Source organism: Microcaecilia unicolor, chromosome 3 (assembly GCF_901765095.1).
Source record: "Microcaecilia unicolor chromosome 3, aMicUni1.1, whole genome shotgun sequence".
Classification (NCBI taxonomy): domain Eukaryota; kingdom Metazoa; phylum Chordata; class Amphibia; order Gymnophiona; family Siphonopidae; genus Microcaecilia; species Microcaecilia unicolor.
In genome coordinates this window covers 107,248,521-107,273,466 of record NC_044033.1, presented here as the reverse complement: position 1 = coordinate 107,273,466, position 24,946 = coordinate 107,248,521, and the positions used below count along the sequence as shown (strand labels likewise).

General features: G+C 45.9%; 1 protein-coding gene across 3 annotated transcripts in view; it reads right to left on the bottom strand.

The window, feature by feature from the left end:
- DZANK1 (double zinc ribbon and ankyrin repeat domains 1) overlaps window positions 1-24,946 on the bottom strand; it is a 179,695-nt gene that overhangs the window by 138,437 nt on the left and 16,312 nt on the right. For all 3 annotated transcript variants that reach the window (XM_030196241.1, XM_030196243.1, XM_030196242.1), the window contains 3 exons: window positions 17,976-18,093; window positions 6,789-6,885; window positions 6,287-6,411 (listed from right to left, as the gene is read on the bottom strand). In XM_030196241.1, coding sequence (XP_030052101.1) covers window positions 6,287-6,411; window positions 6,789-6,885; window positions 17,976-18,093 — 340 coding nt within the window. The remainder of the gene's footprint in view (window positions 1-6,286; window positions 6,412-6,788; window positions 6,886-17,975; window positions 18,094-24,946) is intronic.

The window sequence follows — 24,946 nt, the reverse complement described above, 5'->3', positions numbered from 1 at the left end:
TGAGTTCCAGGAGGTTGATAGACCACTTTGCCTCTGCAGGAGACCAGAGCCCCTGCGCTGTCCTTCCCAAGCAGTGGGCTCCCCAGCCCGACAAAGAGGCATCCGTCGTGACGACAATCCACTCCGGGGTCACCAGAGGCATTCCTGCAGACAACTTGTCTGTCTGCATCCACCAGCTCAGCGCCTTGCGCACTGCTGGGTCCAAGGGAAGGCGCACAGCATAATCCTCCGACATCGGAGTCCAGCGCTGCAGCAGAGAGTGTTGTAGTGGTCTCATATGAGCCCTGGCCCAGGGCACTACTTCCATCGTGGCCGTCATAGAGCCCAACAGCTGCACATAGTCCCAAGCCCGAAGAGGAGAGGCTACTAGGAACTGGTCCACATGAGCCTGAAGCTTGACAATCCGATTGTCTGGCAGGAACACTCTGCCCACTTGGGTGTTGAATTGAAATCCCAGATACTCCAGGGACTGAGTCGGGCGCAGCTGGCTCTTCTTCCAGTTGATGATCCACCCCAGGGAGCTCAAAAGAGCAACCACCCGGTCCACAGCTTTGCCGCACTCTGCATAAGAGTGGGCTCGGATCAACCAGTCGTCCAGATAAGGATGGACTTGTACTCCTTCCTTTCGCAGGAAGGCCACGATGACCACCATTACTTTGGAGAAGGTCCGCGGAGCAGTAGCCAACCCGAAAGGGAGGGCTCTGAACTGGAAGTGTCGGCCCAGGACTGCAAAACGCAGAAAGCGTTGATGAGGAGGCCAGATGGGAATATGCAGGTACGCTTCCTTGATGACCAAGGAAGCCAAGAACTCTCCTGCCTTCACTGCCGCTATAACAGAGCGGAGAGTCTCCATGCGAAAGTGCCGCACTTTCAAGGCCCGATTGACCCCTTTGAGGTCGAGGATAGGCCGGACAGAACCTCCTTTCTTTGGTACCACAAAGTAAATGGAGTAACGTCCCTTGCCAGTCTGATTTTCTGGCACCGGAACGACCGCACCCAGGCGGATCAGGTTGTCCAAGGTCTGCTGCACTGCCACAGCTTTGACCGGAGACTTGCAGGGAGAGAGTACAAACCCGTCTCTTAAGGGTCAGCAGAACTCTAACTTGTAGCCGTCTCTGATGACTTCCAGCACCCAAGCGTCTGAAGTTACTTTGGTCCACTCGCCCAGAAACGAGGACAGGCGTCCTCCAATCTGCACTGGGCCATGGACCAGGACCCCGTCACTGGGTACGAGACCCTGGGGGAGGACCGGAGGGCGTACCTCCGGGACGGCGGTCTCTGCGAAAGGAATGCTGCTTGGGGGAGAAGTTCCTTTTGAAGGAAGAGGGGGCAGAGGAGCCCGACTTGCCCGGGCGGTACCGACGGGCTTCTTGAAACCGTCCTCTGGAGATACCGGGGCGAGCACTGGCCCGAGCCCTGACCTCTGGTAACCTCTTGCCCTTAGACGTGCCGAGATCGGTCACGATTTTATCCAGCTCGACCCCAAAGAGCAGCTTGCCTTTAAAAGGCAACTTAGCCAGGCGGGACTTAGAGGCGTGGTCCGCAGACCAATGTTTCAGCCAAAGCCAGCGCCGCGCAGAGACTGTCTGAGCCATGCCTTTAGCCGAGGCTCTCAAGACATCATACAGTAAGTCTGCCAAATAAGCCAAGCCCGATTCCAGGGCCGGCCAGTCAGCCCTCAAGGAAGGATCCGAGGGGGAAGCCCGCTGCACCATCGTCAGGCACGCCCTGGCCACATAGGAGCCGCAAACTGAGGCCTGCAAACTTAAGGCAGCCGCCTCGAAGGACGACCTTAAAGCCGCTTCCAATCTTCTGTCTTGGGCGTCCTTTAGGGCCGTGCCACCTTCCACCAGCAACGCCGTCTTCTTAGTCACCGCAGTGATTAAAGAATCCACGGTAGGCCAAAGAAAGGCCTCACGTTCACTTTCAGACAAAGGATAGAGGCGGGACATAGCCCTAGCCACTTTGAGGCTCGCTTCCGGGACATCCCATTGAGCCGAAATTAAGGTGTGCATGGCATCATGCACGTGGAAGGTTCTAGGCAGGCGCTTCGTCCCCAGCATAATGGCAGAGCCAACAGGGGCTGAGGGAGAGACGTCCTCTGGCGAGGAAATCTTCAAAATGCTCATGGCCTGCAGTAACAGGTTGGGCAAATCCTCTGAGCGAAAGATCCGCGCTGCAGAGGGGTCATCCGCTCCATCCGAGCGGGAATCCGTCTCCTCCAAGGAATCCCCAAAGGACCGTTGGGAGAACTCAGATACGCTGCCCTCATCTACATCAGAGGAAACAGCGTCCTCTAACCTGGGAATCCACCCAAGGGCGTTTACTTCCGGGGGCCTCAACCCCGATATCAGACAAGGGAGAATGGGCAGCGTTTTGCATAAGGAAAGCCTGATGCAGCAGCAAAATAAACTCGGGGGAGAAACCCCCCAGACTGTGTATTTCAGCAGCCTGGGCCACAGCCCTAGACGCACCCTCAACCGGCGCTCGCAAGAGCGGGGGAGCAACATGCTGCGCATCCAAGATGGCGTCCGGCGCGACACTCCGCGAAGGAGCCGCGCGGGAAGAACGGCGCTTAACTTTAGCCACTTTTTTGCCATCGCCCAAATCAAGGGCGGCCATGGCATGAACGTCTCCCAGCTCAAGGGCGGCCCAAGAAGAAGCCGTCCGAGCAGAGTGGCCGGCCAAGATGGCGGAGGCGAGCAGCGGGGGATGGGCGTTTATGGCGGGAAAAACCGCTGCGCCAGAGGAAGACCCGGGACACTGACCGGCCTCCAAACTGACACCCAACAAGGGCGAATCAGACTTTAAAACCCCCGCATCCCCGCTAGAAGCGCACACGCGGTCCGGGGAGCGATTCTTCGCGCCCTCGCCCTCCGACGCCATAGGCCACGTGGAAATCAATCGGGGAACCCCCTGCCCGCTATAAAAAGGTAAAAATTACCTGCTTCTCGCTCCGAGCTGTAACGACCTGGTGTCCCAGTGAGTAGCTGCAATAAACGTTTAAATAAACGTCGAAATAAACGCCCTTAAGGACGTCCAAAATTTTTTTTTTTTTTTTTTTTAACGGAGCCAGCGGGAGGGGGGAGAAAAGGAGGGACCTGGCGCCACCAGGTTTGCACTTGCTCAAGAAGAGCCCTCAACCCCAGGCACTCAACAAAACCTAAAAATTAGGCTTGGAGGCCTAGCCAGAGCTGCTGCTGTGTGTGACCACCACCTGCTGAGATAGAGAACATACTGAGGAGTTTCCGGCAGCACATGACCACATATAGGGAGGCAAAAGGATTGCTCTCTATCTCCACCTGCTGGTAGATGGACACAACCCACCAGTCTATGGATTGATCAGCATGATGATATGGAACTGTTATTTTTTATTCTGCTAAATTTGAAAAATTGTACTTCTTGCATTGTAACTTACTACAATATTTTTGTAAGCCACTTTGAGCCTGCTATCAGTGGGAAAAGGTGGGATACAAATGTGATAAATAAAATATCCTTGAGAGTAGTAGAGCTCAAGTTGAAGTAACCCTGGTTTGCATAGGCAATAGTGTTTAGTACTACCAGTGGTTTATAGAGTGGGATATTTTTGTTCCAACCAAAAAACCAGCATCAGGAACCTCACACTCCACAGAGATAATGCCTGTGACCTCAACAATCAGGAAGGCCTTAGAAAACTTCTTGATACCCTCCAATAATGGGTCATGGGCATATCAAAAGTATCATAAGTGCCTCTGGCCAAGAATTTACGATATGCCTTCTGCTGTTTGGCCAGCTGGCGACGTGATTCGACCTGTTCTGGTGTGAATCTGCCAAATCAGTCATACTGTGCACCAGGTTCCGCAAGTAGAGGCTCGTGTAGAGCCGGTATGACTGTATATGAGAGATGTGCATTGAAGCCTGATACATCTTCTGCCCAAAGGAATCCAGAGTTCAAGCTTCTCTGCCTGGGGACGCCGAAGCAAAGTCTCTGGATCTTCTGGCTCATTGAAGTGCAGATTCCACCATCAGGGAATGATGAGACAACTGTTGCTTATTAAACCCAGGGGAACTCTGGATCCAATACATGGTATCAATTTTCTTAGGGAAGACAGGGACTGACTCCCAGTTCTTCACCTGAACATCACGCAAGATCTTGTGAAGCAGGACAGACATGGCCTCACTAAAAGGAGAGTTGTAATCCAGGATCTCAAACATCTCAGCCCTGGGCTCGGGCTTCATCTCCAAATGAATGAGAATAGCCACCATTTCCCTCACAAAAGCTGGGAAGGATAGGCTTTCAGGTGAAGGGATGTGATGGGATACCATAGGACTCTTCCTCCGAGAAGTACCTTGGATTTACATCAAACGCCCATGAGCGCTCTGTATTGGTGTCAGCAAAGAACTCCTCATCGGAGGGCTGAGACTGAGCTTGCCTTGAGGAGAAACTTGGTGCTGGCCTGGAATGACTTCAAGATGCAGGTTCCATCCTCGACTCCAGCGAAGCCTCCAGGATAGGCAGCTGTGGATGCCAGTACAGCATACAGCACTGGCGTCGGTGACCTCACCACAGGCTGAGGGACTTGTGAGACAGTAGGTAGAGGCAAAGCTGGCACAAACAACCCTGATGCCAATGAACTCTGCTGGCATATCCCTGCCAAGTGCTCCTGGATCATGGCCTGGATGTACTCATTGAGGATTGAAATCGGAAAATGCTGGGGTGTCGGAACAGGGACAGCCTGCTGAACTGCCGGGGTCGACTCAGGTACCTGGTTCCGGCTGTATGGAGACCCCCACATCGGCACCTCCTCAATGGAGGGGGAGCACTCCTCCCTATGCAGACGTTTCTCAGGTACTGGATCCCTCAGTGCCCTGGTGCTCCCATCACCATGTGTCAAGGGGGATCGATGCTTATGCTACTTGGCCTTCGCCCGATGCTGAGCATTGACACTCCTTTGAGCCGACAAGGACAACGTAGAATCCTCACGTGTCCTTGGTGCTGGGTCCGATGATGACCAGCCCAGCAGCCCTGCACATTGGCTGGCCCCGAGGCAGGTGGAGACCTGCTTGATGCACGCTCACTCCCAGTATCAGATATGGGTCTAGCAGCCATGAAGACTGATGCACCAGATACCAGTAAAAGTGTCGATGTTGATGTCGACGATTCGAACCTGGCTCCAAAAATCTTCTCTCTTTGAGCCTCTCTGGACAACTGTGTTCTTTTCTGCATATACAGGCCAAGAATACAGTTGGTACAGTTGCGGTCTAGCCCCAAAGACTGGAGACACCAGGAATGGGTGTCAGTTCCAGAGATGGTCCAATTGCACCAAGCACAGCGCTTGAAGCCACTGGGAACTTTCAATGACATGGAAGGAAAAACAGTTGTGACCAAATGAAACAACTTGATGGTGACAGAAAAAGGTGCAAATCACTGAGAAAAAAGTAGGGAAAATCCCAACTGAAGCTTAGGCCTAAGAGGGCCTAGTAAGCCCGAGAAAAAAGAAAAAAAAACTTAAAAGTGGGGAAAAATAACTAAAACTTCTAAGGGTAAGGAAGAAAAGAGTCCCAACAGGGAAAAATACAAAATGAGGCAGGAAAAAAACCCACAGGGAAGGCACAAAAAGCTCAAAAAGTAATCAGATACCAGATGCTGTGAGGAGTCACGAGCAGCATGTTCTCTCCTCACTGAGGATGAAGAGAGGCTGATAGTTCTACACTCTTATGGCGGGCAGGAAGGCACTCGCACATGTGCAGTGGGGATACTGTTGCGTGCTCTTAAAGTAGTAGTACACTGTAAAGCGTTTCACATTGGGTGACGCTGATGACGTCACCCACATGTGAGAATAACATGGCCTGTTGTACTCAGAGAATTAGCTGTTAGCACCCAACTGATTAATTAGATTATGCCTGAATCTGGGCTCTGAGCGCAAATTTGGCCCCCAACTTTGGGTGACCCACACAGAATTCAGGGGTTAGTGCTCAGTGCATGGCATTAGTGCACCCAACTTGTGCAGCCCAATTACAGAATTGCCCCCTATATGTTCAGATTAGGCCTGCTACATAGTAAGCCTAAATTAAATGTATTGCTGTGGCAGTAGTGACTGCATAACATGTATATTCAGTGTCACTGGCTATCGATGTAGTGGTACTGAACAAATGTATTAATTTAAATGCACCATTGAGAACTGACCCCAGATGTTTCACCAGACCAAGTAATAAGCCAATCATGCAGTGCCACCATGCAGAAGTGACTGAACATTCATTACTGATCAGTTAGAGCAGTGGACCTTCCCAAAAGAGCTTCTCTTACCTCTGACTGCTGAACCTGCAGCACTGAAGCTGAAATCTCCCTAGGAGTTGGTGCTCCCAAACGACTTTCTAAGAACCTTGGGCTTTTAAAAACTCTGTGGCTCATCCGTCCATCCACCTCTACATCTAAAATTATGTGCACAATGTATAAGAAATTAATATCCTTTATTTCAATATAAATTTCATCTTTTCTAGAGGACACAATTTTACAATGTATTGCTTAATAGCCAAGGTTTTCCCCATACTCTAATTCAGGAAAGATTAAGGGGGAAAGTTATCAATGTGGGCTACCATTAAAAAGGGTTATTTTACTGTTAACCCAAGTTACTAATAAATAGGTTTCACTTAATAAAATGGAACTTGAGCTAAATGAGATTTCAGACAGCTCCTGCTATTATAGCTGTGGCATGGAGTGCTAGTGCCCTGCTTGGTCACCTATCTAGCCCTCCTTTTTCACCAGCTCTGGCTCTGGCCATTATGAAAGGCTGATATCTCAACTGTACCTTGAAAGGTTTGAGCAGTCACATCCCAAGCAGATTTGCTTTCCACATTTACATCTTTCTTTTTCTCTTTAGCAGGAGACATGCTCTCTCCCAGATCCTAAGGGAAACAAAGTAAGATTTAAGTCTGCTCTGAAAACATTTCTCTTTTGCGAGGCCTTTTCTTCTGCAGCGTGATGGCAGTGTTGTAGTCTGGTTACCTGACTCCTTCTCGTTAGTTTTTAGTATATTTGTTTGCCCTTACTAGGGTTTGTGTTGTCTGTCTTATAAGTGCAATATTTGATTCTTCTGTTTTGTGATTGAGTCTTGTTCCTATCTATTGAGTGTTATCCTATCATTCTAATGGAGTTCCTTTCCTTTTTTTGTTTTATTTTAAAATTGTAAACCACTTTGTTATTGCAGTTTGCTTTGAAACGCGGTATATTAAAATAATAAGGTTAGGGATAATGAATAGGGTTAATTGAAAGAAGCTGATTGTGGAATGTTGTGATTGGAACCAGCAGTCAGATCTTTCAATATAGTGGTAAACTGGGGGAGTTTGGCCTTAATCTTGGTTGGAAGGAATGAATGATAATTCTCACAATTGCAGTAATAGCTAGAGCACTGGTAAACTAATACAAGAAAATACAAGCTCTAGCTCTAAAACATTCACAGTAGCTCATGTGCAATTATATTTTTTGATAAAGAGAAAAGCCCTCAGAAACCTGTGACACTCGGTCTTAGGTTTAAAACACTGTTACTAAGTTTGTGATGTTGTATACAGTGTTTAGTTTCTATCATAGGGCAAAAACTCTTACTTGTGCTTTTGAAGCACTGGATTGGCAATGGCAAGGTGCTGCTGAAACTAAATGTGCTTAAATGAAACTTCCTGATTGCTTGACCATAAAAGTTAAGTGCTTCTTCAAATGAAATAAGAGTTTTTGCCCTATGATAGAAACTGAACACTGTATACAATGTCACAAACTTAGTAACAGTGTTTTAAACCTAAGACCGAGTGTCATAGGTTTCTGAGGGCTTTTCTCTTTATCAAAAAATATAATTGCACATGAGCTACTGTGAATGTTTTAGAGCTACAGCTTGTATTTTCTTGTATAAGGAATGATAATTCCCCATTCCCCCTCTACTCATCCCATCCTTCTCTTCTCCATCTCCCCTTTATTTTATCCCTCCTTACCCCTTTTCTCCCAAATTATACTATCCTATCCTGTCTACCCTCTCTTATCCTAATCATACACTATCAAGCTCAACTTATAATGTTTTGAAATTTCTATTATATGACTTTGTATTTCAAATTACTATGTAAGCCGCATTGAGCATGCATTATGTGGGAAAACGCAGGGTACAAATGTAATAAATAATAATAATTGTAGTAACTGAGCACAATGTATAAGTACATAAGTACATAAGTACATAAGTAGTGCCATACTGGGAAAGACCAAAGGTCCATCTAGCCCAGCATCCTGTCACCGACAGTGGCCAATCCAGGTCAAGGGCACCTGGCACGCTCCCCAAACGTAAAAACATTCCAGACAAGTTATACCTAAAAATGCGGAATTTTTCAAAGTCCATTTAATAGCGGTCTATGGACTTGTCCTTTAGGAATCTATCTAACCCCTTTTTAAACTCCGTCAAGCTAACCGCCCGTACCACGTTCTCCGGCAACGAATTCCAGAGTCTAATTACACGTTGGGTGAAGAAAAATTTTCTCCGATTTGTTTTAAATTTACCACACTGTAGCTTCAACTCATGCCCTCTAGTCCTAGTATTTTTGGATAGCGTGAACAGTCGCTTCACATCCACCCGATCCATTCCACTCATTATTTTATACACTTCTATCATATCTCCCCTCAGCCGTCTCTTCTCCAAGCTGAAAAGCCCTAGCCTTCTCAGCCTCTCTTCATAGGAAAGTCGTCCCATCCCCACTATCATTTTCGTCGCCCTTCGCTGTACCTTTTCCAATTCTACTATATCTTTTTTGAGATACGGAGACCAGTACTGAACACAATACTCCAGGTGCGGTCGCACCATGGAGCGATACAACGGCATTATAACATCCGCACACCTGGACTCCATACCCTTCCTAATAACACCCAACATTCTATTCGCTTTCCTAGCCGCAGCAGCACACTGAGCAGAAGGTTTCAGCGTATCATCGACGACGACACCCAGATCCCTTTCTTGATCCGTAACTCCTAACGCGGAACCTTGCAAGACGTAGCTATAATTCGGGTTCCTCTTACCCACATGCATCACTTTGCACTTGTCAACATTGAACTTCATCTGCCACTTGCACGCCCATTTTCCCAGTCTCGCAAGGTCCTCCTGTAATCGTTCACATTCCTCCTGCGACTTGACGACCCTGAATAATTTTGTGTCATCGGCGAATTTAATTACCTCACTAGTTATTCCCATCTCTAGGTCATTTATAATGGTATATATGGTAATAATAATGGTTAAACTTAAAATGATTATAATGATGTGTTTTTGTTTATGCCTTATGGTGGGAAGAGGAAGTTAGGGGATTGGATGAGGTGGGAGTTACTGGGGTTTAAATGAAAAAATAGATGATGAACTTGTTGAACACGGTTATCCTCAGGATGTGTGGATGGTTTATTATACTTGTTGGATGAGGATTGCATAATATGCCAGGTCATCAATAAAAATTGTTGAAAACTAAAATAATAATAAGGCATAACTCCTATGAAATTAGTCTGCTATAGAAGGTGTAATAGAATAATCCTATTAAAGCTGCTAATAATTATAACTGAGCACATGCATAAACAGTATGTGCATTCTATTCCCTGTGTGGGTACCACTGAATTTTAAAAGCAAAAGTATACACACATTTCCATTTTGAAAATAGAGAACTTATTCCCATCTCTGCAAGTGTGGAGAGGCACATTGCAACATAGTTACAAGATGAAGAAACTTACTGCAATAAGGAAGAGATTAGAGGTGAAATGGGAAAAAGCACACGGGCTGTTTTTCAAGTACAGAATTTGGGTTAGTGGCAGACTTGTTACTCTGTTTTGACCTCCCTTGTGGTGGGGTAGGGGTTGAGAATTTTTCTAAAACATCACATATATAATGGGGGTCTTGTTCTTAGTGCTTGAGCTTAAACACTGTTATGCCGTGAGGATTAAATCTTGAAATTGAGTGGATGACTCTGATCTGTGATCATGAGATTGGCTGAATGAGGTAAAATGATCAAATTTAAATACATATGGGATGCCGGTGCCATTTTTACTGGCTGCCCTACAGAGAGCTGGATGAAACTTGCACCTCAGGTATTCTGGACATAAAGATCAGATTATTTTGTAATATTTTGCAGTGTTTTTGAAATATAGTTTTCACTCAAAGAATAGTTAAGCTCTGGAACTCGCTGCCAGAGGGTGTGGTAACAGAGGTTAGCGTTTCTGGGTTTAAAAAAGGTTTGGACAAGTTCCTGGAGGAAAAATTCATAGTCTGTTATTGAGATGGACATGGGGGAAGCCACTGCTTGCCCTGGGATTGGTAGCATAGAATGTTGCTGCTAATTGGGTTTCTGACAGGTTCTTGTGACCTGGATTGGACACTGTTGGAAGCAGTATGGCTATTGTTATGTTCTTATGTTGCCTGGGGAACAAGATAAGTTAATGAGAGTCCCAAGTCCCTTGGAATGTCTGAGATTAGAGCCACAGTCAAAGATTTTCCTGATATTGAGAAAGATCCGGTAAAGTGGCAAAAAGAACTGCATAGTGTATTTGATGGCTATAATCCCACTTACACTGATGTCAACCATCTCTTGAGAGCTTTTCTTCGTGATACTAAATTGAGTAAACTCCATAGGGAAGCCAAGTGGTAAGCAAGGCCAACTGCTTACTACAGTGCTGCCCTTGATTCTATTGCCAAAGGATATCCGCCTGTTTAAGAGCAGTGGTCACTAAACTGAGTAAACTCCTTAAGGAAGCCAAATGGTACACAGAAGATCCAAATATTGATTACACAGAGGATGACAGCCTAGATGAATTTAAGGCTAAATGTAATGATGTAGTAACTAAAGTTACCAAAATATATAAAACAAAGGCTGACTGGAGTAGAATTAATGCATGCCAACAAAACCTGAAGAAGGCCCCTCAAAATATTGGGACCGGCTGGCAACTGAGTTTAAGAAATATTCTGGAATTGACAATGCTTTAGAGAATGCTGTTCCAGCATTTGTTAATGGGCTCTTTTATTGTCTTTGTCAGAGAACATAGTGCTGCAGTCACATCTCATTTTGAAGGTTCAAAGTGTCACAGAGGCACTCCTTAATCATGCTAAGACCCAGCATTTTTCTATGGCTAGACAGACTCAGTATGAGCGACTTCTTTCTCAACAACATGTTATTGTTCAGAGGTGTACCGCTCTTAACCCTGCAACCTTGCTTCCAACTCCCTGATGAAGGGGAGCCCCATGAATGTCTCCAACTTGTTGAAATGAATAATAAACCACAACCTGATTTGCAAGAAACTCCATTGCACAATCCACACTGAGTTCTTTGTGGATGGTTCTTGTCTCAGACAACCAAAGGCAACTAAGGGATGGATATGCTGTTTGTCCCCTTTCAGATATAGTAGAAAGTGCTCCATTATCAGATGTTTATAGTGCTCAAATTGCTGAACTTGTTGCCTTACACATGCTTGTGAAATTGCTACTGACAGTTGTTCCCATATATACCGATAGTCATTGTGCATATGGAGTTCCTCAAGACTGGGAAAATGTAAAAAAAACTATTTTCCTATATCTTCGGGGAAACCAATACATAATGCCCCCTGTGTTTCTGCCTTGTTGAAAGCTATTTCGTATCCAAATGAAAATGCTATTGTTTAATGTGAGGGCCATTCTAAAGCCCATACTGAAGTACCGTGGGGAAATTCTTTTGCTGACCATGCTGCTTTAGGTGAATGTCATACTATGCCTTCACTGTACCTAGAGTTGCTGTCTCCTTTGCCTCCCTTACAGACTGCTATTCAAGCCCAAGTGGAGGTGTCACAGTTGGAAACTGATTCTTGGAGACAGGCTGGATGCACTTTGCATTCTGATGGGTTTTGGAAGACCCACACAGACCATGTAGTTCTCCCTGATGCCCTGCTCCTGCATGGTGCCTCCATGTACCATAGCCAGGTACACATTAACAGAGGAGAAATGATGGATAAATTTTCCCAAGATTGGTACAACCCCAAATTTGCTAAAATTGAAGAAGACATATGTGCTACTTCCTGGTCTGTAAACAGCATAATAGACCAGCCAAGGATACAAGCCTGTACCATTAGAACCTTTTATGAATTTGCTGATGGATTTTATCTAGCTGCCCAAATGTCAAGGATTTTAGTATTAGTAACTGTGTGCTTATTCTCAGGATGGACTGAAGCGTTTTTTTTGCCACAAGACTGCTGCAGTTACAGTAGCCAAGAAACAACATTTTATTCCTTCCTGGGGCATTCCTATTTGGTTCTCCAGTGATAATGGTATTTCTTTCAGTTCGCAGGTAGTGCAACAAGTGAAAGCTTTGGGTATAAAGCATCAGTTCCACACCTCTTATCACCTCCAGAGTTCAGGAAAAGTGGAAAGAACAAATGGAATATTAAAGACAAAGATAGCTAAAACACAGCAGGAAACAGGACTAAATTGGGTTCAAAGTTTGCCATTAGCTCTCATGAGCTTATGAAATACACCTAATAGGAAGAAAGGATCGACACCTCATGAGATAGTTACTGGAAGACTTATGAAAGCATTTCCCTCTGTATTCGTGCTGCCAGATTTGAATTTATTGAAACATACTGAATGTATGTCTTACTGCAAACATCTAATCCATATGATACAATCTTATCATTCGCAGATTGTTGCTGCTCTTCCTGATAAAGCCAAGAAACCATGCTACCAGTTCCAGCTCGGTGGTTGGGTCTATGTGAAAGTGTTCCACAGAAAGAATTGCCTTGAGCCAAGATGGAGAGGGCCTTATCAAGTACTTCTGGCTACATATACAGCAGTAAAGTGTGACGGACTTTCTATGTGGATCCAAGCTTCTCACTGTCAGAAAGTTAGAGTTCCAGCTCCGTAAATGGGTGGAGCCAACCCTATTTTCGAAAAAGATGGCCGTCCATCTTTTTTTTCGATAATACGGTTGGGGCCAGCCAAATCTTGACACAAATGTTGAGATCGCCGGGTTTGAGATGGCTGGCTTGGTTTTCGCCCATAATGGAAACCGAAGCCGGCCATCTCAGACCCGGCCAAATCCAAGCCACTTGGTCGTGGAAGAGGCCAGCATTTGTAGTGCACTAGTCCCCCTCACATGCCAGTACAACAACCGGGCACCCTAGGGGGCACTGCAGTGGACTTCAAAAATTGCTCCCAGATGCATAGCTCCCTTACGTTGTGTGCTCAGCCCCCCAAATCCCCCCCAAAACCCACTCCCCACAATTGTACACCATTACCATAGCCCTTAGGGGTGAAAGGGGGCACCTACATGTGGGTACAGTGGGTTTTGGGGGGTTTTGGAGGGCTTAACATTTACTACCACAAGTGTAACAGGTAGGGGGGGATGGGCCTGGGTCCACCTGCCTGAAGTGCACTGCACCCACTAAATACTGCTCCAGGGACCTGCATACTGCTGTCAGGGAGCTGGGTATGACATTTAAGGCTGGCATAGAGGCTGGCAAAAAAGTATATCTATTTATTTTGGGTGGGAGGGGGTTGGTGACCACTGGAGGAGTAAGTGGAGGTCATCCCCGATTCCCTCCGGTGGTCACTTGGTCAGTTGGGGCACCTTTTTGAAGCTTGGTCATGAAAAAAAAGGGACCAAGTAAAGTCAGCCAAATGCTCGTCAAGGTCGGCTTTCTTTTTTTCCATTATGGGCGAAGCCGGCCATCTCAAACCACGCCCCTGTCCCGCCTTTACTACCCTACCGAAACACCCCCTTGAACTTTCACCGGCCCTGCGACGGAACGCAGTTGAAGGTGGCCAAAATCGGCTTTCGATTATACCGATTTGGCCGGGTTCAGGAGATGGCCGGCCATCTCCCGATTTGTGTCGGAAGATGGCCGGCGATCTCCTTCGAAAATAAGCTGGCTAGTCAAAGCTTCAGAGAAAGGTGAAGTAAGACAACAAAATCCTGAAGAACTGCTGAGAAGCAGGACCAAAAATCCGAAGATGGAAAGTAAGATCGTTGAGCCTACTTAGGAAGATTATACACACTGTGACCCAAAAGTACATAATGAAGAAGAAAAGTATGAAGTAGAAAGCATCATTGATATTAAGGTTGAAGGAGGTAAAACCTTCTATAGAGTGCATTGGAAAGGTTACCCCCCTGAGGAAGACAAGTGGGAACCAGAAGAACATTTAAAGGGCTGTGAGGAACTCCTCCCTAATGCTAGGAAGGAGGACAACTTGAATTTTTTTAGAGTTTCTATTGTTAGTTCAAGCGTTTTTTCCATTATTGCTTTTGTTATGATTGCTGAATTCTTTTTACTCTTTACTCCTGTGCCAGTTATGGCTATACATGAACATAATATGTTATTAAGTTTTTAAAAGAAGTTATTGATGTTACTAAAGCTGCTGATTGTTGGATGTGTCTTCACAAACCCCTGGCCTCAAATACCAGTCTTCCTTTGTTGGCTTTCCCTTTAGATGCCAGAGCCTTAACAGAACAGGGAACCCCACAATGGGAAGAATCAAAAGGAAACAAGCCTCATCAATTTGACAGGTTTAATGAAACTTGGACAGAGAAAGGATGAAAGGATTATTCTCCGCAAATCCACTGACAGTTGTCAAGTACACCAAGCCTATATATGCTTTAGTGGATCAGGCACTACTACAGGATGCCAGTGGCTCTTGTTGGCCAACGGCTCCTAGTCTAATGGGAAGACTGTCCCCCAACAAGGGTTTTGTAAACTGTATCACTGACTTCCCAATAGCGATAATTGTAGTGATGCCCAGGAAGATGGGAGGGGATGCCCCATCCAAATTGATACTGTAGATTATTCAAACAATAAGACAATTTGTGATCTTTATGGCATCAAGGACAAATTTTTCTCAGCCCTTTTTACAGGTGTGACAGGTTTTAAACTTGTAAAACTGTCTTTATTAAACTTAGAAGTGCATTTCTGTAGTTTGGCCAGCAGGTGGTGCATGTTTTATGTTAAAGATGTTATAGAAAACTGAATGCCCTCTTTTAGTTTCACTCACTGAAGAAGTGAATCTACAGTACTGTGAGCAGTATACTTTTAAAACTTGTTGACTGGGCTCTGATTGGCCTGGAGTTTGAAATTACCCAGCAGTTGCTGGCTGTTGCTTCAGTTTCAGCCCGGGAGAAGAGAGAGACAGATCTCTTTGCTGAGGCTACGTAAACAGTTATATGTCCTGATCTTCCCAGGTACTGTTTAGACAGTATAGAAATGTTTAGTTAGTGTTATAATTGATCCATATTTCAGTTACCTGTTATTGTTTGCTGATTGAACATTTTTGTTTGTTCATTGTTCGTGTGATAATAAACCTGTTTAGTTTGTTGACTCTCTCTCTGGACTGACAAAGAATTCTGGTGGTTTGGGTGATGGGTCTGTGAGTGCTTTCTGGGAACTATGGAACCACTGGGAGTGTTGCCCCAGTAACCTATAAATCACTGGGGATAATTTGAGAGTGCGAGACTTGCCTAGAGGCGGTTGTGACCCAGTCGGTGGGAGGAGGGTACTAGTGTACAGCACAAGCAGCAGGTGCAGGCAGACCTGAGCTGTGCTAGGGATAGACCCTCTAAGTGGCCGCGGGGAAATCCCAGGCAGGTGGCTGCACGCTTCATGACAACAGGTTACTATAATCCCTGTTGAACTGGATACCCTGGGTTTTGTGCATGTTACATAGTCCCTTGGTTATTTGATGGAAAAGGCATTCTTTCCTGAAGGTAAAAAAGCCTTAATGGGACATTATTTTTTGTGTGGTCACTTAGAGGGGCAATTTCAATATAACGTCTAAGTCCGACTTTGGACGTTTTGAATAAAATGTCCAAAATCCGAACAGAAAAGGTCATTTTCAAAAAAAAGAAAAAAGGTTATTTTGAAAATACCATTTCAAACAAAGTGTTCTGCTTTGCACATTTTGTTTTTTGGACCATTTTCACACAAAAAAAAAAAGTAGTCCAAGTGGAAAACGAACAAAATCAAGCCATTGGGATGTAGGAGGAGACAGCATTCTTAGAAGACTGGCCACACAGACATCCCAGGAGAGCAATGGGGCACCCAAGGGGAACCTGCAGTGGGCTTCAAATAAATGCTCCCAGGTACACATCTCACCACTGCTCCCTTACCTTGTCTGCTGAGCCTCCCAAACCCACTACCCCCACCTGTATACCACTACAATAGCCCTTATGGGCGAAGGGGGCTCCATATGTGGGTACAGTGGGTTTCTGGTGAATTTTGGAGGGCTCACAGTTTCCACCACAAGTGTAACAGGTAGGAGGGTGTATGGGCCTGGGTCCACCTGTCTGCAGTGCACTGCACCCACCACTACACTATTCCAGGAACCTGCATGCTGTTCTAATGGACCTGAGTATAACATCTGAGGCTGGAACAGAGGCTGGTAAGTAATGTTTTTAATCACATTTTTAGGGGGTGGGGGGGGGGGGGGGGTCCGTGAACACTGGGGGAATAAGGGGAGGTTATCCTTGATTCCCTCCAGTGGTCATCTGTTCATTTAGGGCACCTTTTTGTGCCTTATTCATTCTAAAAACAGGTCTAGCTCAAAACATCTTAGTTTTAGTCATGGATATTTTTGTTTTGTTCCCTTATGGCTGAAAAATGTCCAAGTCTTAGGAATGTCCATATCCTGCTCTTAACATGCCCCTGACACACCACCTTGAGATTTGGACACCCTGCAGACGAACAGTATAGAAAAACATCTGAAAATTAGGTTTAGAAAATAACGATTTGGATGTTTTTGTGAGAAAAATGTGCAAATGCTGCTTTAAGACACTCTTTAGACATTTTTCTCTTTCAAAAATGAGCCGCTTAGCCTACCAGCGGTTGCCTCCTGGATGGGGGGAACCTGTACAATAGTGGAAGTATACCCACATTTGACAATGCATAATAATTATTCAGAAATTATACCTCGACCACGTTTCCCAGATCACTAGTATGGTTAAGATACTGCAGAAGTGAGAATTAGAAGAATCTAAAATCATAGTGAATGTTCAGAGTGTCAAGCCCCTTTGGAGGTGGTGGTATGGAGTATGGACTCTTATTCATGCAATACGAAGACTTCTGGCTGTAATTGAAATAAGGGTAAATTAGGCCTTACCTGCTAATTTGCTTTCCTTTAGTCCTCTGGACCAGCCCAGAATGTGACTGATGGGTTGTGCACGCCTTCCAGCAGGTGGAGACTGAGAAAAAAACTGTGACTCTAGCGAGCCAATCAGAGCCCTTGCCAGCTAGAGAAAGATCCAGTAATAAAGTACCAAAGAAGAAGTAAACCGAAAAAAGAAATAAATGGTCTGTGCATCCAAAAACCTGAGCAGCTACGGGCACATTGCCAACATAGGGTGAGTGCCTGCAAACATATTGTGTCCAAAGATATGCCCCTGCATATCAGGATACTTAAAGATCCAGAAAAGGTATTGTTTTCTTTTTTGTTTTTTGGGGGTTTTTTTTAGATTAAAGAAATAACTACAAACACCAGCAACAAAGCTCCGAATAAAGAAGTATCTTCCAACTTTTGAAACCGAAAACACCTGAAGGGAGGGATCTGGGCTGGTCCGGAGGGACTAAAGGAAAGCAATTAGCAGGTAATGTGTTTTAATGTGTTAATTAAGCAGCTAGAATCCTCAGCACTGAATATACAGATACGGTATAAAAGAAGTTTTTTGGATCAAGATGAATAGCCAGCTACTTTAAGGGAAGCTTTTGGCTATAGTTTCTGAGGATCCAAAAATGGAAAATTTTGACCGATATTTGAGTTTTGTGATAATAGGCTTCATCGTGTATATGTCTTTTTAAAACAGGTATTTATTGAATATTTCACCTTGTTGTGCTGCTTTGAAATTTAATACTCTCACGTACATCTGTGATAGAAATATAAAATGTTAAAATATAGACCTTATAACATGCAGTGCTTACTTACAAGGCTATAAGTCCTATATCATGGACAGCTCTGGTAGATGTCAGATCAGCAGATGTTATTGGTTACCTGTTTGGAAAGCTCTTGCAGAAAATTCTCTGCATCATCTTCATCCGAAGACAAGGTGTTTGGTGGTTCGTATGCTACAAGGAATACTTTTGTCACTATGCCACTCTCTCTGCCATCCCTGAAATAGTTCAAAGTTATGCATCAGAGCTGGCTCTGATGAGACAACACAAATTGTTTCTATATTTATTTCCCACTATTTGGATTCTTGATAGAAAATGGTTATTTTCTGTTTGCTTTTGATAAAATGTCTAGTATTCTAAGACTCCTTTGTCTCTCAGGTACATCAAGCTCCTAATGGAAAAAAAAGCAATGTCGAGCGCTTTGCAAATGTAACAGTATAGGCAAGTGTTCAAGCTCTAGGCCTTTAGGAGGCTCACAAGAAAACAACTGAGGCAACTTAAGGAACAAACAGAAACATAATTTATTAAGGTTAATAAGACAAAACATATAACAGACAGCCTGTCCTACCTTTCAGGCAAAAGCAGTAGCTGAGCAACAAAACATTCCTTACAAATAGATAGTGGAGGTGTAGTCTGGAGGGTTGCTTCTTCCTGTTCAGGTTCTCTGTGACTTTCCCCAACTCTGGATTTTTATCTGCCCTGACTGCAGGGCCGTGCCTAGGGTCTCTGGCGCCCCCCTACAGACTATCAGTTGGCGCCCCACCCCCGTGTGGCACAAGATGCAAAGGAAATAGGAGCTGAAAGATGGAGTGCATATTTGTGGGACTGCTCAACAAATAGATCACAAATAATTTTTTATGATTTTTAACCGTGAAAATGATCGCTCACCACTTGCCACACTGACAGGAATTGTCAGCAATATTCTTAGAAACAAATTGCTATACATTACAAAATAAGATAGCAGATGTAAATTCTCAAAGTGGACATATTCCAAACGCTAAAATGAAAATAAAATGATTTTTTTCTACCTTTGTTGTCTGGTGACTTTCTTTTTCCGATCATGCTGGCCCAGTATCTGATTCTGCTGCTATCTGTCCTCTTAACTCCGTTCCAGGGCTTCCTTTCCATTTATTTCTTTACTTTCCTCCTCATCTGTCCTCCTCCTATCCATGCAAACGATTCCGTGATGTCTCCAATCTCGTTTCTATTCCCCTCCTCCCCCCCTCTTCCCTCCCCTTCTCATGTGCCTTGTGGAATGCCCACTCGGTCTGCAACAAACTGCCCTTCACCCACGATCTCTTCATCTCTCGTTCCCTTCAACTGCTCGCCCTAACTGAAACCTGGCTCTCCCCTGAAGACTCTGCCTCAGTCAAGGCCCTTTGTCATGGAGTATATCTCTTCTCCCACACTTCCCGCCCAGCTGGCCGCGGTGGAGGCGTCGGGCTACTACTCTCGCCCTCCTGTAGTTTCCAACCCCTCCTCCTACCGCAGTCTCACTGCTTCTCATCCTTTGAAGCACACTCCATCCGGCTATTCTACCCATTGCCACTCAGAGTGGCAGTCATTTACCGCCCCCCTAATAAATCCCTCTCTTTCATTCCTCACCGACTTCGATGCCTGGCTTTCCGTCTTTCTTGAACCCTCATCTCCGTCCCTCATTCTCGGAGACTTTAACATACACGTTGATGACCAATCCGACCCTCACGTTTCTCAGTTCCTCAATCTAACATCCTCCTTCAACCTCCAGCTACGCTCCACCACCCCTACTCACCGAGACGGCCATTGTCTTGACCTCGCCCTCTCCTCTTCCGGCTCTCCCTCCAATTTCCACGCCTCAGCTCTTCCTCTCTCCGATCATCACCTAATCACCTTCACTCTTCTTCACCCCCCCCCCCCCCAGCCCCATCCAACTTTAACCACTACCTCCAGGAATCTCCAGGCTATTGACCCTGCCACCCTATCCTCTAGTATTTCTAATCTCCTCCCCTCCGTCATGTCCTCCGAGTCTGTCGACAAGGCTGTCTCCGCCTACAATGCCACTCTCTCCTCTGCTCTGAACACCCTCGCACCATCCACCTCCCGTCCCACAAAGAGGCATATTTTCAAAGCACTTAGCCTCCCAAAGTTCCATAGAAACCTATGGAACTTAGCCTCCCAAAGTGCTTTGAAAATATGCCTCCATGCGTACTAATCTCCAGCCTTGGCTGACCCTTTGCATCTGTTATCTTCGCTCCTGCGCCCGATCTGCTGAACGCCTCTGGAGGAAATCTCGCACCCATTCAGACTTCCTTCACTACAAATTCATGCTATCCTCCTTCCACTCCTCCCTATTCCTTGCCAAACAGGACTATTACACCCAATTGACCAATTCTCTCAGCTCCAACCCCCGTCGTCTCTTCGCCACCCTTAACTCCCTCCTCAAAGTGCCCTCCGCTCCCACTCCCCCTCGCTCTCTCCTCAATCACTGGCTGATTACTTCCGCGACAAGGTGCAAAAGATCAACCTTGAGTTCACTACCAAGCCACCTCCTCCTCTTCACCCTTTAACCCTCTCCCTCAACTAACAAACCCAGGCCTCTTTCTCCTCCTTTCCTGACATCACTGAGGAGGAAACCGCTCGCCTTCTTTCCTCCTCGAAATGCACCACCTGCTCTTCTGATCCCATCCCCACCAACTTACTTAACATCATCTCTCATACTGTCACCCCCTCCATCTGTCATATCCTCAACCTCTCTCTCTCCACTGCAACTGTCCCTGACACCTTCAAGCACGCCGTAGTCACACCTCTCCTCAAAAAACCATCACTTGACCCTACCTATCCCTCCAACTATCGCCCCATCTCCCTCCTACCCTTTCTCTCCAAAATACTTGAGCGTGCTGTTCACAGCCGCTGCCTTGATTTTCTCTCCTCTCATGCCATCCTCGATCCACTTCAATCCGGTTTTCGCCCTCTACACTTGACAGAAACAGCACTATCTAAAGTCTGTAATGACCTGTTCCTTGCCAAATCCAGAGGCCACTACTCCATCCTCATCCTCCTTGATCTATCCGCCGCTTTTGACACGGTCAATCATGACTTACAGTACTTCTTGCCACACTGTCCTCATTTGGATTCCAGGGCTCTGTCCTCTCCTGGTTCTCCTCTTATTGCTCCCTTCGTACCTTCAGAGTACACTCTCATGGCTCTATCCCCTATCCTGCTCTCTGTTGGAGTCCCTCAGGGTTCTGTCCTTGGACCCCTTCTTTTCTCTATCTACACCTCTTCCCTGGGCTCCCTGATCTCATCTCATGGTTTTCAGTATCATCTCTATGCTGATGACACCCAGCTGTATCTCTCCACACCAGACATCACCGCGGAGACCCAGAAAAAGGTATCAGCCTGCTTATCCGACATTGCTGCCTGGATGTCCAACTGCCACCTGAAACTGAACATGTCCAAGACCGAGCTCATCGTCTTTCCACCAAAACCCACTTCTCCTCTTCCTCCACTTTCTATCTCAGTTGATAACACCCTCATCCTCCCCGTCTCATCTGCCCGCAACCTCGGAGTCATCTTCGACTCCTCCCTCTCCTTCTCTGCGCATATCCAGCAGATAGCCAAGATCTGTCGCTTCTTCCTCTTTAACATCAGCAAAATTCGCCCTTTCCTCTCTGAACACATCACCCGAACTCTCGTCCACGCTCTCATTACCTCTCGCTTTGACTACTGCAACTTACTCCTCACCAGCCTCCCACTTAGCCATCTATCCCCCCTTCAATCTGTTCAGAACTCTGCTGCACGTCTTATATTCCGCCAGAACCGATATACTCATATCACCCCTCTCCTCAGGTCACTTCACTGGCTTCCAATCAGATACTGCATTCAAGCTTTTCCTTCTTACCTACAAATGCACTCAGTCTGCCGCCCCTCACTACCTTTCTACCCTCATCTCCCCTTACGATCCCACCCGAAACCTCCGTTCACAGTACAAATCCCTCCTCTCAGTACCCTTCTCCACCACCGCCAACTCCAGGCTCCACTCATTCTGCCTCGCCTCACCCTATGCTTGGAACAACCTTCCTGAGCCCTTACGCCAAGCCCCCTCCTTGCCCATCTTCAAGTCTTTGCTGAAAGCCCACCTCTTCAATGCTGCGTTCAGCACCTAACTCTTACCGTTCAGTAATCCAGACTGCCCCAATTTGACTGCCCCTTTCGGACTGACTGTTCACTTGTCCTTGAGCAGGGACTGTCCCTCTATGTTAAATTGTACAGCTCTGCGTAACCCTAGTAGCGCTTTAGAAATGTTAAGTAGTAGTAGTTCTTCATTTCTTGCTCTACATCCATTTCCAGCAATTTCTCCTCTCTCCCTGGGTCCTGCCCTCCCATCCATGTCCATCCTTGTCCCTCTCTGCCCTTCCCTCCTCCATCCATAGCCAGCAATTTTCCTCTCTCCCCTCCCCTCCATTTCCAGCAATTTCTCCTCTCCCTACGCCCTGCCCGTCCATCCATGTCCCTCTCTGTCCTTCCATCCTCCATCCATAGCCAGCAATTTTCCTCTCTCCCCTCCCCTCCATTTCCAGCAATTTCTCCCCTCCCTGGGCCCTGCCCTCCCATCCATGTCCATCCTTGTCCTTCTCTGCCCTTCCCTCCTCCATCCATAGCCAGCAATTCTTCTCTCTCCCCTCCCCTCCATTTCCAGCAATTTGTCCTCTCCCTGGGCCCTGCCCTCCCATCCATGCCCATCCTTGTCCCTCTCTGCCCTTCCCTCCTCCATCCATAGCCAGCAATCCTCTTCTCTCCCCTCCCCTCCATTTCCAGCAATTTGTCCTCTCCCTGGGCCCTGCCCTCCCATCCATGCCTCTCTGCCCTTCCCTTACCTCAGCTCCGCACCCTGGGGCCTTTAAATCTTTTACCTCCGGTCGCAGCAGCGTCAGTGAAAGCGCTGCCGACGTCTCCCTTCCCTTCGCGCTCGTTGGTTCCCTCAGTGTCCCGCCTTCTTCTGACGTCAGAAGAAGGTGGGACACTGAGGGAACCAATGAGCGCGAAGGGAAGGGAGACGTCGGCAGCGCTTTCACTGACGCTGCTGCGACCGTCGAGCCTCGAAGGTAAAAGGTTTAAAGGCCTCGGCGGCGCGGAGCGAGGGTAAGCGGTGAGGGTAAGCACCACGGCGGCGCCCTCTAGAGGTCGGCGCCCCCCTGCGGTGCTTACCCCGCTTACCATATCGGCACGGCTCTGCCTGACTGAACTCCACCCTCCTGGCTGAATTCCCCAGCCTTGGTTCTATTAAGGAGTCCAATATGGGAATGTATTTGAGGAGGACTGGGGTTTCTTACATACTATCTGACAGGCACATTCTCATATATAATGGATTAGGTGGCAGACTGACTTGGCCAAAAACAAAAAATAATAATGGGCTGCAAACAGTTAAACTTACTCAGCTGGCAGCTGAGCGATATCACCAGCACAGTGGGCAAAGTCAAGGATAAAGAAGGGAAATGACCATGTCTAGAACACTGTAGGTAGTCAAGTTTGTATGACAGCTTTAGCTAGAGTACTATAGACAGGGACGAACTCACAAACTATAGACTAGTGGCCTCAATACCACTGCTGACCAAAACGAAGGAAGGTCTAGTAGCACAACAACTAATGGACTACCTAACACACTTCTCACTCCTTCACAACTCACAATCAGGATTCATACCATCATACAACACTGAGACAGCCATAATCACCCTAATAACAAAATTCAGAAGACTGATATGCCAAGGACAGAACATCCTAATACTCCAAATCGGCATGTCAAGTGCATTTGACCTAGTCAACCACACAACATTAATGACCCCACTCGACTATACGGGAATTAGCAATGCGGTAGCAGCCTGGTTAAATGGCTTTTTAAGGACTAGATCCCACACTGTAAAGATGACCAACCAACTCTCAGCCTCCTGGATTTCTAACTCTGGGGTACCACAAGGTTCTCCAATATCACCAACACCGTTCAATGTAATGATGGCTCCACTCTGCAAAAAACTGGAACAACTGGGATTTAATCCATCCATATATGCCAATGATGTCACTATCTACATACCCATCAACAACATCACAGAAATCCTGGATAAAATCAAAAAAGGTATGGACCTTATGGAAAATTGGGCCACAACCTTCAAACTCAAACTAAATGTTCCTGGTACTATCCAGCCCACATAATCACACTTCCTACCAAAACTTCACAATCAACAAACAAACATACCAAATTGAAACATAACTACAAATACTAGGAATCATTCTTGACAAACACCTTATCCTGGAAAGCCAAATATAAGCAATCAGATCAAAAAGCTTCAGAAACCTATGGAAACTGAGAAGGATTAGGGACTACTTTCCCAGACAATCATTTCGCCTAATAGTATAATCACTGATACTGTCCCAATTAGATTATTGTAATGCAGCATACAGTATATAGAGTACAAAGAAAACATACTGAAATTGCTGCAGACCGTTCAAAACACGGCAGCTAGACTGATATTCAAAAAGTAAAAATACAAAAGTGCAACACCACTACTAAAGCACTACACTGGCTCCCAATCAAGGCAAGACTAATTTTCAAACCCAGTACCCTTATCTTCAAAATTCTGTTCGGCATGTCTCCAAACTACATGATGGACCTGACTGATCTAGCCCCAAGAAATGCAAACTCAGAAACCAAAGCTACCTACGACTTCACCTACCAAATTGAAGAAACATAACATACAAATCCATCTACATGGCTGGATTTTGCTATCTGGGATCCAAATGGTGGAATTCAATACCCAAGATCACAAGAAGCATTACAAACTACCTCCAGTTCAGAAAAGATCTAAAGACCTATCATTTTAGAAAATTCTATAGCTAACATGTGATACTAAAGGCCTACACCACCTTGTAACTATAGCACACCAACTGTAAGACAGTCTGCTTGAAAGTTGTAATGACAAATACATCACTGTAATTCCCACAATTGTAAACTGTAAGCCACTTTGAACCAAAACTTGCTTTTGGATAATAGTGGAATACAAGAACGAATAAATAAATTAAATTAAATATGTTTACCAA